Genomic DNA, 16,412 nt, shown 5'->3' with positions numbered 1-16,412 from the left:
ATGGATGGATGGATGGATGTATGGATGGATGGATGGATGGATGGATGGATGGATGGATGGATGGATGGATGGATGGATGGATGGATGGATGGATGGATATTTTGAGGACTTGGAAAAGTCCACTATAAAAGAGGAAACTATTTCAGACTGGAGTATGCAGTGTACATAGTGCATCTAAAGTATTCTGTTTGATTATGTGCATTTATGAACTTAATCAAAATGCTAAAGCTGTAATTTTTGTGCAGTTTGCTGTGCATTACCTCTTTATGGAAAAATGCATTGTTGAGCAACTGCAGATTAGTCAGTTAATTAAGACTTTATTTCAGTCTACTAATTATTACGTGTTGAAATGTGTACATGACAAATGATTTTTGTTTTTGCACCATTTGTACCCCGGAGCTCATAAAACTGCACAATTGCAAGCTCTCGGTTTAAACTGCCAATAATGTTCATAATCCTAAAATTCAAATACTTTTTGTTAAAATCGCTTCACTTGACAGAACGTTCTTTGTTCCTTTTTGACTAATCTCATGTCCAAACCATGTTTTTTTCTTTTAATTTGTGGCTTTCAAGTTTGCGGATTTGAGTTAAAGGCAGTTTGACCTGGAGTCTGTCATGTGCTCCGCATCACGTTCAGTAGTTGCTTTAAAAACTGACGGTGATAACAGGGTGGAAAATATGTGTACCAGAGTGAATCTTTCATCTGTGGCATGTCAAAAAACTGTCAGGTAACACTCTTTCATTGGAACAGAGAAAAGAACAGCAGGGTGTGGAGGTGAACGCCAAGAACACTTGGTTTATTTACTGCCATGTGGTTTTGCTCTGCTTTGTTTCTTTGGAAATATTTGGACATTTTTGTCTTTGAGCATCCTTTAAATAAAGTTCTAGTAAATTACAAGTGGTATGACGAGGTCCGCCATCACTGAATGAATTGAATAGTGAATGTTTATAGTTTTTGAGATGAGTGTTTTCTTGACTGGACTTGAACAGGGAATGCAAGTGTACCTTAATGTTTTGGTGCAAGATATTCAAGTGGGTAGGAGTTAAACTGTGTATTTGTTTCTTGTTTTTGTTTGTCCCAGGTGGTGAGAAACAGATCCTGGCAAATAGAAGGAGCAATTTTATCCACCACCAGGTGCATTGATGGAACCAGGGTGGCCTTGGCCACCGTAGATTAATCTCCAGCCACCCCACAGGCCACCCCAATCAGTTGAGGAAATTATGCTTTTTAACTTAACAAGAACTGCATAGTTTCCTCAATTAACAGGCTTGATGGTTTACATACTGTATTTTTTGGCCTATAAGTCACGTTTTTTGCAAAATTTGCATGACATGCGACTTATACACTGAAGCAACATATTTATGGATTTGTTCCCCATATTTATAAATCAATTTTTGGTTGAGATATGACTGTTTTCATTCATTCTGACTGAAAATGTTGAACACTACCATTTTCAGCCGCTAGATGGCACTCAAGAAGTATGGCAAGCTGTTGTGTCATGTATGAAGTCATCATTATCTGCATCGTTTTTATGTCTATATTCTGATTTACTTCATTTTGTATATTGCTTTGTGTGTTACCTGTTGTTCTGTCTGTACAGCACTTTGGTTGTCCTTGTCGCTGTTTTAAGTGCTCTATAAATAAAATGGTATGGTATGGTATGGTATGGTATGGTATGGTATGGTATGGTATGGTATGTAACAGGTAAAAGTGGCTATTAATGACACAATCGGCTTGCCAAAGTCTGCCACCTTCATCCAGCTCCGGGATCATGCCTGGAGCAACCGTCAAATCAGCTTTATTGTGTTGTGCCGCCCTGGCAAAATGCAGCTAATTTGACCATTAAAGTGCCTTTATGAAATAAAAGTTCAACTGAGACACACCTTTGCTATAATGTTGAGCAAACAAACAATTGTTTTAGGTGCTTATCTTGTTACATTTCGAAGAAATGCGCAGTGTTCCTCCTTCCTGATTTCTTCTCTTTGCACGCTCCTGGAGAACAGAGGCAGCAAATACTTTTCAAATGCAGCTGATTTGACCGTCAAAGTGCATTTATTAAGGAAAAGTTAAACTGAGACACACCTTTACTATAGTTTCGAGCAAACAAATAATTGTTTTTAAGTGTTAATCTTGTTAAATTCTTGTTAAAGTTCTCTTGTGCACGCTCTCATGGCCGCCATTTGGCAGCCAATCGATTTTTGGCACAACACCAGCCCACATTTCCAGGTTGTCAGCAGTGATGCATAAAAAAAGTGACCTATATGGCAAAGAAACATATTTATGTATTTTTTTTTCTCACTTTATTAGACATATTGGGACTGATGCAACTTATACGGCGGTGCGACGTGTATGGTGGAAAATACGGCATACATCTGGTGGTGGCCATCTTGGATTTTGACATGGCATTCATTTTTCTATAGTGGCCTTTTTTACACCTAGATGCAGCTACACACCAAACTGTAAACTGGCGTGTTGCTTATTTTTGAAGTTATCTAGCCCACACAATGGCCATATGTGGTGGTAATATAAAGAAAACAGTCTTAAAAGTAGTCACTCAGCCCTCTACGACTAACGATCGGTCGTTAGGCTGATGGTCCTCCTTTATAATGCACAGCTAGTTCTGGATGTCACCAGCAGACTGGTTGATCTACTATGAAAAGGTGCTATTTATAAGATTGAGTTTAGTGCAGCTCCTCAGACTGACAAAGTATTTGGGATAAAAGATGAAAGGTTTTAACATTTATTTATTTTTTTAATCAGTCCAGCGGACCTGACTTCACTTTTGTTAGATAGTCACACAAACATATGATGAGATTTGTATGTACACAGTAAGATCCACAAGCATAACCAAAAGTGTTATAATGCTACAAGACTCACAAATGCCTAAACAGGTTTTCAAATTTACCCATTTCAAATTGCACAAGTAGGAATATTCTGCACATACAAACTGTCAAAGTGCACAAATCACCATGGTACGGACGGATCTGAGTGCACAGACCAGCTTCTCAGTGAATGTGACTTTTGAGACTTTCTTACTGCTCCAGATGCAGTGGTGATGCTGCGTTCAAGGCTGGTAAAAAGCTGGGACATCTGAACCTCACCATATTTACTGGGGCACAGTATTGAGAAAATACACATTTCTGACTTGACACAGGAGCTCATAACATTTATATTAAAACACAGATATTTACACTGATGTTACTAGATAAATTAAATATTTTAAGCACTGAACAGTTTTGTGGATGGACCAACGGAGTGACGGAAGAACGACGGGTATTTCTAGCACAACTTTTTTTACTTTAATGTTTTCTATACAAATATAAAACAAACTCATCTTGCATTTCTTCAAGGAATGCATGTCGTCTACACATATTAAAGTTTTAAACAAAGATCTTCCATGATCTCGCAGCACACAGAGTTTATGTTGGGGATGATTCTGATCTACACCAAATTTTAACTCAGTATCTTAAAGACTGACTGACTTATTCTTGTGTTTATTAAATCTGATTAGCTGCTTCAGCTGCATACCAGGTTGATGCTTAAAGTAAATCAGTTGTAGATACAGCTCCAATAATTGATTTCTCGTAGTTGTATTAAAATCTGTCCACTGATGCATGAGATATTTTGCTAACAGACAAACAAATGAGGCACAGGCAATATCATTATTGCCTGCCTTTTATCGTCTCTTACTGTCGTTCTTACAACAGACAAAACACCTCATTCAACTTTCTATAACTGCAATGGGATTTTTTTTCCTGCTAAAATATAAAAACACACATTTTAACACAGTATTTCATAAATACGTCTTTTTTAAGTACCGTATTTTTCGGACTATAAGGCGCACTTAAATTCCTTTAATTTTCGACTGAGCTTATAATGAGGTGCGCTTTATATATTAACTCTGGTTGTGCTTACTGACCTCAAACCGATTTTATGTGGTTATTGTAAATGTGTTAAATAAAGTTTGACTTATCTGACTGTTTTGTTTTGCTTAATGCGCCTTATAATCCCAAAAATACGGTACTGAAAAGTACAATGATTCATAAAGCCTCTAATCACTGCAAAGACTTGCTGTCTCTCACAGAAGATGTTAAATAAGAAAATACTCATGTATAAAACTATTTTAAAAGACAGCGTTGATTCTCTGCCATCTTGTCCTCACCAAAATCATGTGACAAAACTAAAACTTTCTAAACAACATTTAATGTTAAATATTACGAGTCGAAATGACTTTTTTTTAACATAAACATTAGAAAGTCACTATAAAGTTTTGTTTCAGTGGAAACACGAGGTTAGTTTTACAGGGAACACACTTGATACCAATGATAAAACACCATAAAGTTTGATCACATATTATAAATAGGGGGAAGTTAAAATGCTTCAAAAGGTCACTTGTTTTGAACCTTATCAAATGGATGAAACTCCAAATGTTCATGCGTGTTGTTCAAGCTTTAATAAAAACATGCAGAGCAAATACGTTCCTAATCCGCACTTCATTCTAGGATTAAGTTGTTTCTTCTTGTAAAATGCAAATTTATTACGATGCAGCTGCTGCTGGGGATGACAGGGTCTAAGAAATGAAGTCAGTGATTAGACAAAACTTTGATGACTTCTTTTCTGTCTAATACGTCTAAGAATTTAAGAAGGACACGTCATCTCATTTCTTGTGCTTTTCTCGTCTGAAATCACCACAGCTGAGTCATTGGGAAAGCCATTAATCTTGTGCACAGAGCAGCGATGACGGACCGTGAGGCGCATGCCCTTTGAGTGCATGTTGACGGCTGCAGGATGAACACCTGTGTGTGAACTGCAAGCTGCACCAGAGCTTTGCAGTAAATAAGCTCCTACACGGGGTGAAGAAGGGTCCTAACACTCATTTCATGCCTGACATTTAAAACTGGAAATGTCAACGCTGTTAAATGTTTTACTGCAAAACAGCAGCGGTTTATTTTCACCCATTTTGAAGGTGTTGTTTTATCCTTTGTAAATCTATTCAAAAATGGTTGATCTTTTCAGCATATCCAGTTTATTATTGTGTGAATCTTCACGAATCATTCTACTGTGATCCGTTTTTCTTCCGTACATTAATTGGCATCTTTCTCGTTCCACAATTTTTGTGCTATTTCAACGAATCTTATATCAAAATGTTCAGCTCTTTCAAGAGAAGGGTGCTATGATTTTTGATGCAACTTTGGCTTTTAGAAATACAACATTTAGCCTTTGCTGCCACTTTTTTTCCTCATCGAAAATTAATTGAGCTCATTTTACATCCTTCAGATCTTTAGAGCTGTTTACAACCTTTTACTGCTCCTTTAACATTTTGTTCTGGTTCAGCTTTGTTTTTAGCTTCCATGCGCAAATGCAAATGTTTTCTGCTACTTTTTGATAATTTCAGCTGTTTTTTTCAGCATTTGTTGTGATGCTTTTAGATTATTTCTATTAACTACAACATTTTGTGCTTATTCAAACCTCTTTCTGCTAATTTCAGCTTATTTTTGCAAGTTTCAACTTTTTCCGCTATTGCACTGTTTAGCTGTTTTTGTGATAATTTTAGCTTTTTTTGGCTAATTCTACATTTTTTGCACTCATTTCAACTTTTTTTCAGTCTAATTCAGCAAAAAATGTGCTCTCTCCACTTCCTTCTGGTAGTTTAAGCTTCTTTTTTAGCTACCTTTCAGCTGTTTTTGTTGCAAATTATAGCTTTTTTTCAGATAATGTACACTTTCTTTGTGCTATATTCTCACATTATTTCTGCTTTCTTCTACTAATTTAAGCTTGTTCTACCTTTTCAGCTACTTTTTTTGTTGTTGTTGCATTTTTAGCTAATTTCAGTCATTTTCAGATAATTTAAAAAAAATTGTGGTAATTTCTGTTACTTTCCGCTTCATTAACTTTTCTCTGCTAATTTAAGCTTGTTATGCTCCTATCAAATTGTTTCTGCTACTTTCAGCTTTTTCTGTTATTTCAGCTACTATTTTCTGTTTGTATGCTAATTTAACATTTTTCTGCTATTTCCACATTTTTGGGACTCATTCCAGCTCCTTCCACTTCCTTCTGGTAGTTTAAGCTTCTTTATGCCTTTTTCAGACACTTTTCAGCTACTTTTTGCTAATTTCAGCTTTTTTAAAGCAAATTTTCTAATTTTCATGTACATTTCTGTTTATTTAAACCTAATTCAGCAAATGTGTGTTCTTTCTGCTTTCACTACTAACTTGGTCTTGTTCTTCTATTTCAGCTTCATTTCAGCAGGATTTTAACTAATTTCAGCTGTTTTTCAGAAAGTTCTTCAGCAATAAGCATTCACATGCATTTTCGCAGGAACTGCAGTTTCTCTAGTTACAGCTATATGAAAGTAACGGGAGGTCTTTCAATAACCAGTTTTCAGTATTTTCTGCACAGCTTTGTCTTTGTTTTGGTTATCCTCATTTGGACCATTACCTGTTGGATCCAGCAGTGCACGGAAATCTAACCAGTCAACGGAAAACCCCATAGATGACAGAGCAGAGAGGAGGTGGAGGTATGGCACTGTGCACGCTCAGATGCACACACTGATCTTCACACATCAGTCAGACAGCCCTCTAGTCAGGAGAACCCCTGGCTCACCTTCACACAGATTTACAGATCACACACACACATGCACCTCTCTCTCTCTCTCTCTCTCTCTCTCTCTCTCTCTCTCTCTCTCTCACACACACACACACACACACACACACAAACACGCGCGCACGCAAACTCACACAGACATTGTGCTGACATGAATCCATGCAGTCAACTTGACTCACATAAACAAGCCTCCCTCTCCATTCAGATACACACATACACGCACACACACACTTCAAAGGAAAACCTGACAGGCTGCCAAACAGCAACAGCCCACATTGACTTTTAAACTTTTTTTCTTTTTCAGAAACCCACCTGTTTCTTACAAACTTTCATCTCAAACCTCCCTCTTTCCTACCTATAGTTTTAAGATCTGACATTCGCTCTTGGTCAGTGTCCACATGCTGGTACTCAGGCGCTGCTTGTCTTTAGATCCCTCTCATCCAACACTGTATACCCCCATCAGAGGATCACACACACACACACAAACTGAACAGCGCTCAACTAGACACAATGTAGCCATGCTCCTGCCTCTGCAGCCGGGCAGATATGAGCTGAAGAACTCTGTAATCTTATCTGCAACATGTTGCAGAGCTGATGAGCCTGTATGCTGGCTCTGACCTACAAAAGGCAACGTCTCCTTGATGTTGGCTACAGCTGTGAAGGCACCACTCACAGGGCCGTTGTTTCCACAATGTCTCCGCACAGCTGGACAGATGTTGAAGAATGACAGGCATCATATATCCTAAGTGCACAGTGGGGTTTAAACTTAAAGATGATCCAAATGAATAAGGATATTGACTCACACTTTAAGGTTGGCGACCTCCTCAATCACATCAAATATTTAATTAATTTTAGTTTTGTGTAATTGTGGATACATTGCATATTTCTTATTACTCCAAAAGCCGACTAAAGTTTCACCCACCTTTCAGATTTTTAGCATATTCTGACTTTGCATCATTTATTAGGCACAAATTCACACATGAACCAGCACAATAAGCGCAATACCAATTTCACTGGTGTTCACCAGCTTTTCATCAAACTGTCAAATCTTCACCATCTGTGCTGCTTTGGCCTATCAAGTTGTGTCATTGCACAAATTCAACTTATAGTAAACGGTTTTGTCCTTTACCTAAAATAGCAACGATTATAATAAAACTGCATCGCTAATGCACACAGATATTTTAGTAATGAGTCTTCAGCAAGAATATAATGGATGTTAAGGCGTTTAATTGTAAAATTGTAAAATATTTTGTGCAATCTGACAGGACACGCAAAGTAAATAAGAGAAAATAATTCAAACTGATTAATCAGTCATCATACCATGAATATATTAGAGCAAAATGAAAAGGTTTAGAGAAAATTTGTGCATAGAAAAGGGAAATTTAAATCCAGTAAAACGTCAAAAAATAAAACCGTTGGTGTGACTCGTCAGAAAAATAAACTTATTGACCGGCTCAAGAACAACTTAAGCCCATAAAACTTCCAGAAAATGAGAAAATATCTATTTAATTTCTTAATTTTTTTTTAATGATTTATTTGTTAAATAAATACCACACCTTATATTTCCTCACAGCTCTCTTTTCCATGATTTTGTCAATGCAAACAATCTTTATTAATAATAATAATTTTTTAACTGGCTGGGATCACTGAAGATGCTACAATGTAACCCCAGCCTTCTTTTCCACTTGTACCAAAGTGATCTCAGTCCAAATTTGTCTCAGGTAAGGGCGAGGGATGACTCACACACGCTACACCGTTGAGAACAGACGAAGCTGATGAGTAAGGGAAGGATGAAAAGGAACAACAGAGCTCCACTTCCACCAGTCACTTGTCTAATTGCAGTGTGTAAGAGGAAACATGGCTCTGCTCAGAAATGATTTAGCCTCATTCTTTTACTCATTTCCCATCACTCTGTGTTGACCATTTTCAAAAGATTTATATTTTAGTTATAAAGAAGAAGATATGAAATGCTAACATGATCATGAATGGTTGTAAGAAACAGACTTTTAAGGTTAGTCTTGTTGCATTACTGGAGTTTTGGGCACTTGACTAAAAGTTGGCATTTACCTTTCACGCTGCAACAGCAACTTTTTCTCTTCTTAAAAACAGAAACATACCTGGAAGTCCCAAAAGTGTGCAGAGGCTTCATTACTCCTCATACGATTTGTCATAAGAGAAGACTTGATGGAATGGTGCATACACTTCAACTATTAATCAAGACAACAATTTTGTAGGTTAAATTCTTGCTAAATCCTTTTTTTTTTTTGATTAACTGTTTAAAACAGTCTATCCACATGTGTCAAACTCAAGGCCCGAGGGCCAAATGTGGCCCTCGTTGACATCTTATCTGTCCCCCAAGATCATACGTTAAATGTAAAATAGTTTTATCTTGATTTTTTTTTTTTTTTTGCTGTAATCTTTGATTATGATGTGGAAAGTGCAACAGAGAATATCAACGGATTAATTAAACTTTTTTGAGGAACCTGCAACCAAGAAAAGTTGCTGGGTATTTAACTTGAGTTCAAGTAGATTCTGAAACTGGCCCTTAGTTTGAAAAAGGTTTTAATTTTGGCCGCCGTAAGTGAATTTAACACCTCTGGATACCAAAAAAAATAAAAAATAAAAAGTCTCCAATCAAATTCTCAACTAAATCAGCAGTTTAATTTAAAAAAAAAATACAAAAATTCCCTTTTTTTTTTTGTTCTGAATATTTTTTATTTCATTTCATACCTGTAAAAATATATTCTCAAAATAAATAATTATATGAAATAAATATAATGTACGCCCTAAAAAAGGAAGAAAAAAACTCATAAATAAAAATAAAATCTGCCATAATGTCCATCCTTTGCTTTCTGTTTGGCTGCAGCCAAGTTGGTCAACAGCTGAATTCCTTCACTGAGTTTCTGAACAAGTTGCGTGTTTCAACAGAAAACAACATCTTCCACCATAGGAGGCCACAAAATGTCCATAACTCCATTTACATTTAAACTGTCCTTTGACTCATCTTCCTTGCGTCCGTCGCAGAAAAGCCATTGTTTCTGAGCAGCATCCTGTTCTCCTGCTTTTCCAGTGCATGAAACTACCTTCTCTATGTAAACCAGCCACTCGCTGAAGTTTATTATCTGTTAACTCAACAGCCTGAGCGATGCTGAAAAACAAAAAAGGCCTTTTCAGCAGCCACAGCAGTAGAAGGCTATAGCAGCCAGTGGTTAATTAAAAAAAAAAAAAAAAAGTCCACGCTTGTGTGTTTGAGCATGCAGTCTGGACCAGCATGTATTTGGGTTTCATCAGCATAAAGGAAATCCAGAAAGGATCACCAGGGCTCGGAGCCATTTGAGGCGTTTAGTCTCACATGGGGAGTCCTTGTCTTTGAAAAAGATTGCTGCAAATCCCAAGAGCTGTCTGGTGATCCCCCCGCTTGTCTCGTCACTTCCAGCAGTGTGGAGTGTTTGTTGCTACGATCCTGGTTTGTTCAGATTAGCAACATCTCCGTGAAGAAGGGACATTAGCTGCACTTGAGTCGCCTTTTTGGCAGGGTGACACTTTCCTTCAATCTCAGCTCTGGCCCAGAATGTCTCTATACAAGTCTGGGACTCTGTCTGGGTCTACAGGTCTGGGCAGGAAGTGAGTGAACCTCTGATGTCGCCTGGACCTGGTTCCATCCCGGGATGTCCCGTCTTTGTTCAGCGCTACAAAGTAAAAGGCCCCTTTCTCTCCGTGCCGGTAGATGTTCGAGGAGTATGTGTTGTACCAGTTTTCCTCAAACTGCTCCCTGAAGACGCTCTCTGCTGACAGCTTTTCCTGCAAACAGAAGCAGACAATTGAAGATGTGAGTTTTATGGTGGAAACAGTGCCACCTACTGCAAATAAACAAATCAATCATTAATAAGGAATTAGGCTACACTGCAGTATACTAAAATGTATTTTCAGAGGAAAAACATGTGTGACCCAAGCTGCATCCTTACCGATCCATACAGTTCTCCCTTGCTGTTCATGGCGAGGTACAGACCGCTGTCCACCCCTCTGATGCTGACCAGTCCCACTGCAAGACTGATGAACTCCAAAATACCTGCACACACGTATCACATACATCAGAATGACCACAAAAAAAACGCAAGTTTAAATGTCCCCAAATAACATGAACATGTGCATTTTCTGACTCCCAAACATTTGCATTCAATTGTAGCTGCAGAACGATTCGACTCAAGTGGTCCAAGTCTTAAAGATTGCAACACTAAAGCGTTTAAAAAGTCTACTTTGATGTGCAAGATCGAAAGATAAACTGATAAAATGTGCAGGCATAAAAAAAATCAGCTGTTGTTGCATGGAGATGATCCCTTTTAATGAACTAAATATGACGTTTTGCACTAATTCAGCAGCATCATTAGAGCATCCTGCATCCTGAAGAGGGAGGTGATGCAGCATCATATACATTAGAATGTTCTGAACACCAAATTTGCATATTTTTTTACACTTTACTACAGAGATTCACTACTACAGTATTACTATGGTGGTGGGAAATGGGTCTGTACCGAATCTGCTGTGGTCTTTCCTGGTGCCCTGCACGGTGCCGTCCGTATGGATCTCCAGGTGGAAGCCCGTCCTGCAGTAAAGCTGCCTCCGCCTGAGGATCCCCTTCAGATGGCTGAGGTCCGCCAGGCTTCGGGACAGCCTCTCGGCGGACACCAGGTGCTCCTGCTGCTGCCCCCCCTGTCCCCTCATCATCAGTCCCGTCGCGGAGTTGTAGTCCACCGCCCCTGCCGGGGTGAGAACAAAATGCGAGCCGACCGGAGCCGGAGCGGCACCAAAGCTGTCCAAGAACCCGTTGGCGAAGCTCCCAACCTCGGCTGCTGCCCCCATCACAGATTAGACCCCCCCGACGTCCCGGTGATGCGCGAGGAGACACCGTGTACCAGGCGAGGCACGAGAAAAGTTGGATGGGAAAAATATCCGGTGAGTGCGTATTTTGGCGCACCGGCAATTAGATGGCCATGCAAGCGCAATGAAACTCCTGCGTTATTTTCTGCCGTGCACGAGCTCTATCCCGGCTGCAGCAGTCCGTTACTCCCCTCCTTCTCTTCTCCTGTCCTCTTCTTTTTATCCGTCTCTCCTCTCCCCTCTTTTTCACCCCCCTCACCTTGGGATACTCCCCTTTTCTCAGATCAGGGTTTTCTCGTCCTCAGCTCCTCCTCAGCAGCAGCAGCACAACTGCACCTCTACACGCACTGCCTCAGATATACACCCCCGAGTTGCTCTTTTTTTTTATGCAAATGTGCACGGATCCCCTCCTCGTGTGGCTCATTTCTGCTCCCCCCCGCTCCGCTCGTTGCTCCGCTGCCTCATCTTTGATGTTTGGTCACAGCGCAGAGACTTTGAGGAGGAAATGTCAACTACTACGAATAATAATAATAAATTTAAAAAAGAAAGAAAAAAAACACACAGGCTGATGGGGATTTTGCTGCCAAGCAGGCTCGTCGCAGCGGCGCAAACTGTGCGCAGAGTGCGCAACACCACTTGCGTGCGGAGTAAACGCACACAGAGTGAAAGACTGTCAAACAGCATGAAAGTGACATCGCAACCACCCTAAACGTTTTACAGCTTCATTTCGAAATGACTCAGGTGCGGAGAGAAACCGAGGAAAGCCCCCGTTTGCGCAATTTTCGCACTCGGGTGTTGATTTATTGCCCCTGTTTCATGTAACTTCAGCCGATATAAACACACACACACACACACACCTGTGCAAACGCCATCACTTGACTGTCAATCCCCCGCATTGATCTTTCCAGTGCGCTTTGAACGGAGAAGCCGCGCGTATCCTTAATTGTGGTCCTAAAAGACAAATCAAAGACAGCGGGTTCAAAGCGCAGGGATCTTCTGCAACCAGAACACTTGTTTGAACTCCAAACTTAGAAAATACCCCTGACACTTGACACTTGAAGGCCTTCGGGGATGAAATAAGTTGTGAGATTGATTCTGTTGAAAACAAATTATGGTTTTATAGTTGTTGGGTTTTTTTTATTTATAGTGACCCATGTGCGTCATTCATGCAATAAAAGGCCATTTATCATATGCATTCAATGCATGATTGCTATTGATAAGAAGTTTACATTTTAATGCAAGAAAGGACATCTTTTCACATCTGAGCACCTGTTTTCACGCGTGCAGGGCAGTCAAAACGGATTTCATGTCGCCTGATTACGCCTGTTGTTTTATCAAACCCGGGGCCACGGGGTCCTGTATGTATCATTGATTTTGGCAGCTGTACAGGCACGCGCCCGCGCACTGAAACGCACGCGCCCACGCAGCTCCACTGTCTCCTGGGAGTGCGGTTGATAAGATAAATGAGGTGCAGGCGCGAGGTGTGCATGCGCACGGCCGCTGCATGTACCTCATTTTTACAACATGACACACACACACACACACACAAAGGCTTGTACGTGTCTGTGAGCGTGCACGCGGCAAGTGCGCTCAGCTTGCTGAGTGGCGCGCGCTCCTGTCCCTCCTTCCCTCGGTTCATTAGTATTTATGAGCAACACAAAAGAGAAGTTTAGTAAAAGGAGACTGGATCGATCCGAGTCGCCTCGGGCTGATCAGTTGTATTGAATATCGACCCGGGTCTCGATGAAGATGTCAACGCCACCTCCTCACACTCACTGGCAAGAGAGTGGTTCCCAGGGTCACGTGACTGGCTTTACATTATTATTATTAATATTATTTATATTATTATTATTATTATATCTAATAATAAGGCTCTCCTGGTTTTACTCTTTTTTGTGGCCACAGAGGGATATTAAGAGACCACAGCATGATGTGGAGGGTGATGAAGAGGAGGGGCCCCCATGTGTTATAGCCACCCCAACTCCCCCTCCACATATGAAAAGATCACAGCATATAATCGAAAACCTGGGTAATGGAATAACTGAAAAAGTAGCCTGGAGGTTATTAATGCAAGAGGTCTCCATGCTGCTGTTTGGGGGAACTCCAGGGGTCCTTATAGAATTTAAAAAAGGCCCGTACGGAACAAACAACAGTCACAATTTGATCTTTTACTTGGTCAAGAGAAAACGATAAGCTTTCATTGTGTGACTATTGTTTCTTTTCCATGTGTTTCCTGCTATGTAACTGCTTGGTGCTATTTTCATGTTCAGCTCATTCAGAAAATGAATGATGATGCTTAGTTTTTCTAACTTTTATGTTTTTCAGAATATTTACTAAGACATTCTGCAGCAGTGCATTGAGATATACTTTAAAAAAAAACATTGTTTTATTTTTAATCTGCTTCAGCACGTGTTCTATTTTAGTTTTGTTTTTCTACTTTTAACTTTTAGCTATCACTTAAGCTTTTAGCCTTTTGTTACTTTTAACTATATGCTACTTTTGTCTTTTAGTTATCCTTCTGTTTCTCAATGTTACATTTGCTTTTTGCTAGCCAGTTCCTGATTGCAGGCTTTTGTTACTTTTAATTCCGTTCAGTTCAGTTTGTTTATATAGCGCCAAATCACAACAAAGTTGTCTCGGGGCACTTCACAGGAACATTCATAGATAGAATAAACAATTAGCAAAGTTCTCTATCTAAAGAAGCCAGAAGATTAGTTGAATCTTCACTTCGTCACAGTCTCCTATCCTGAGCAAGCACAAAGGCAACAGTGGAAAGGAAAAACTCCCTTTAACAGGAAGAAACCTCGAGCAGAATCAGGCTCAGGACTTTTAGCAATTAGCAAACCTTTTGCTGCTTTTAGCTAGCATTTAGTTACTTTTGACATTCAGACAATCCTTTTTTTTTTTTTTAGCTCAAAGCTACTATTTTGTTGCTTTTAGCTAGCATTTGGCTAGCTTAATGCTTGAAGCTAGCTTGGCTTAGAGGGGGAGTGGTGGCACAGAGGCTAAAGGTGGGCCTGTGATCAGAAGGTCACCGGTTCAACTCCCCGTACCGCCAACATCCAGGTTGGAAAGGTGAAACACCCACATCTGCCTCTACCCTCATTTGCCTAACTCTGTGCCCTTGAGCAAGGTCCCCAACCCCCACCTGCTCCCCCAGCCACCCCAGACGGCAGCTCCCTGCTCCACAGAGAGGGCTGTGGTAGCTCGGTGGTCTGTGGTTGCGTCAAGAAGGACATCCCGCGTAAAAACAATTGGCAAGTCTTCGTGCTCAATAGTTCGCAGTGACGACCAATGAAGAAAGGAGCAGCCGAAAGGAAAAGACTACACTTATTTTAGCTATTAGCAAACCTTTAGCTGCTTTCAGCAATCTTCTTCTGGATTTCCTTCTCATGTTTGTGCTGCTGTTGTTTTGGCACATTGTTTTTGTACCATTAGTGCTTAGTGTATTCTTAGTCTTGTGTATTCTTTAGAGAATGTAGTATATTCTTAGATCATGACTCGCATCTTACTAATGTTTTTCTTTACAATTTGTATTTTTGTTGGATGTAACTGGGACACTGTGCACATAGTTTTGTTCCACCTCATGTACCACATGTGATGTAAATGACAATAAAAATCCCTGTATCCTTGTATTTTAGATTTTAGCCAGCACTTTGCTGGATTTTAACTATTGTTTTGCTCCTTTTGTTAGTTCATGCTAATGTCCTGCTACTTTCATTTTAAGCTTTTTTTTTTTTTTTTAAATTAGCAACTTTCAGCTAAATCATGCAGCTCAGCATTCATAGAAAAGGTATTTTCTCTCATTTTTTTGACTTTGCATTCCCTGTTTTGCAACAAAGCGAGGATTTGAAGGATGATACGTAAAACAGTTGAAAATGAAGACATCCTGGACACAAGACAGGCTTCTCGGTTTACAGAGCGGGGTGGGGCGATTGTGAATGACCGACGACTTCAACTTCTGTCAATCGTCACTTTTCATTGAAGGTCAGCGTGGAATCAGATTTCCAGAGGTAAGTGGAGAATCAAAGAAGCCAGTGAGAAACAGATATCAAACAAATATCAAAGATAAACTCTTCATTTAAGTCTTCACATGTGGGACCTAACGTTAGCCTGATGGGGCTTTTCTCATGACTTTGATGCTGTGAGAATAAAGACCAGAAGTTTAATGGATGGGCCTGTCACCTGTTCACACATGAAGTGCAGTGGATCACTTTCTTGTTTAGTTACAAACAGATCAAACAATGATCAAACTCTTAAATGACCTATTAGAATTGGTTCAATATATCTATGAGATCCATAGCTTATTCCTTTAAATTGTACTCATGCTCCAAATTTTTTTTTCCTTATTTGCAGTGAGAGATTAATATTTTTTTTAGATTAAAATTATATAGCAAATTTTCTTTGTTGATGAGGTTTGAATTTAATTGCTACAAACTTTCTCCATATTGCTTGAAACTCAAATGATTGCACGTTGCTGAACTAATCAGGACATTTTTAATGTGAACACAAACTGAAAGCTATAAGTTTGAAAGCATGACAATAACGTCGGAGTAGCACAAAACATTGTTGATGCTATATTATTTTTAAATCAAGTGTTGATTCTGTACCAAAAATACACAAAGAGATGAGCCATAAAGTGTTTTTTTCATTGTCTCTTTTTATAACCAACATTCTTATCTCCAAGATTGTTATGGTTTCTGTTGAGACTTATTTTTGCCAAATTATTCATAATGTTTCTTGTGATTTTCAGACTTTTGCATTCTTCAATTTTAACTTCCTTACAGTGCTTGCTCTGCAAAAAGCTTTACAGAAGGCAGATGTTTTAGTAATCTTTTTAAAAGGTCTTGATCAATACTTTATACAGTATTTCAATTTTGCTGCAGGTCTTTCAGAATTATTTTCATATACACACAAACATATGCTGGTA

The 16,412-nt window shown here is 39.4% G+C and overlaps 2 protein-coding genes across 2 annotated transcripts in view; one reads left to right on the top strand and one right to left on the bottom strand.

The window, feature by feature from the left end:
- The window catches only part of tmod1 (tropomodulin 1), a 307,955-nt gene that overhangs the window by 237,223 nt on the left and 54,320 nt on the right, over nucleotides 1–16,412 (top strand). The gene's annotated exons all lie outside the window — the stretch shown is intronic.
- fgf20a (fibroblast growth factor 20a) lies at nucleotides 10,160–11,464 on the bottom strand. Its single transcript, XM_037689748.1, has 3 exons — nucleotides 11,137–11,464; nucleotides 10,570–10,673; nucleotides 10,160–10,405 (listed from the first exon to the last, which is right to left on the bottom strand). Exons 1-3 carry the CDS (start codon nucleotides 11,462–11,464, stop codon nucleotides 10,160–10,162), a joined length of 678 nt encoding a protein of 225 aa, XP_037545676.1.

This window comes from Nematolebias whitei, chromosome 16, assembly GCF_014905685.2.
Source record: "Nematolebias whitei isolate Nwh7 chromosome 16, NemWhi1, whole genome shotgun sequence".
NCBI classification, from domain to species: Eukaryota; Metazoa; Chordata; class Actinopteri; order Cyprinodontiformes; family Rivulidae; genus Nematolebias; species Nematolebias whitei.
The sequence above is the reverse complement of the archived record's forward strand: the minus strand, read 5'-3'. Positions and strand labels throughout refer to the sequence as shown.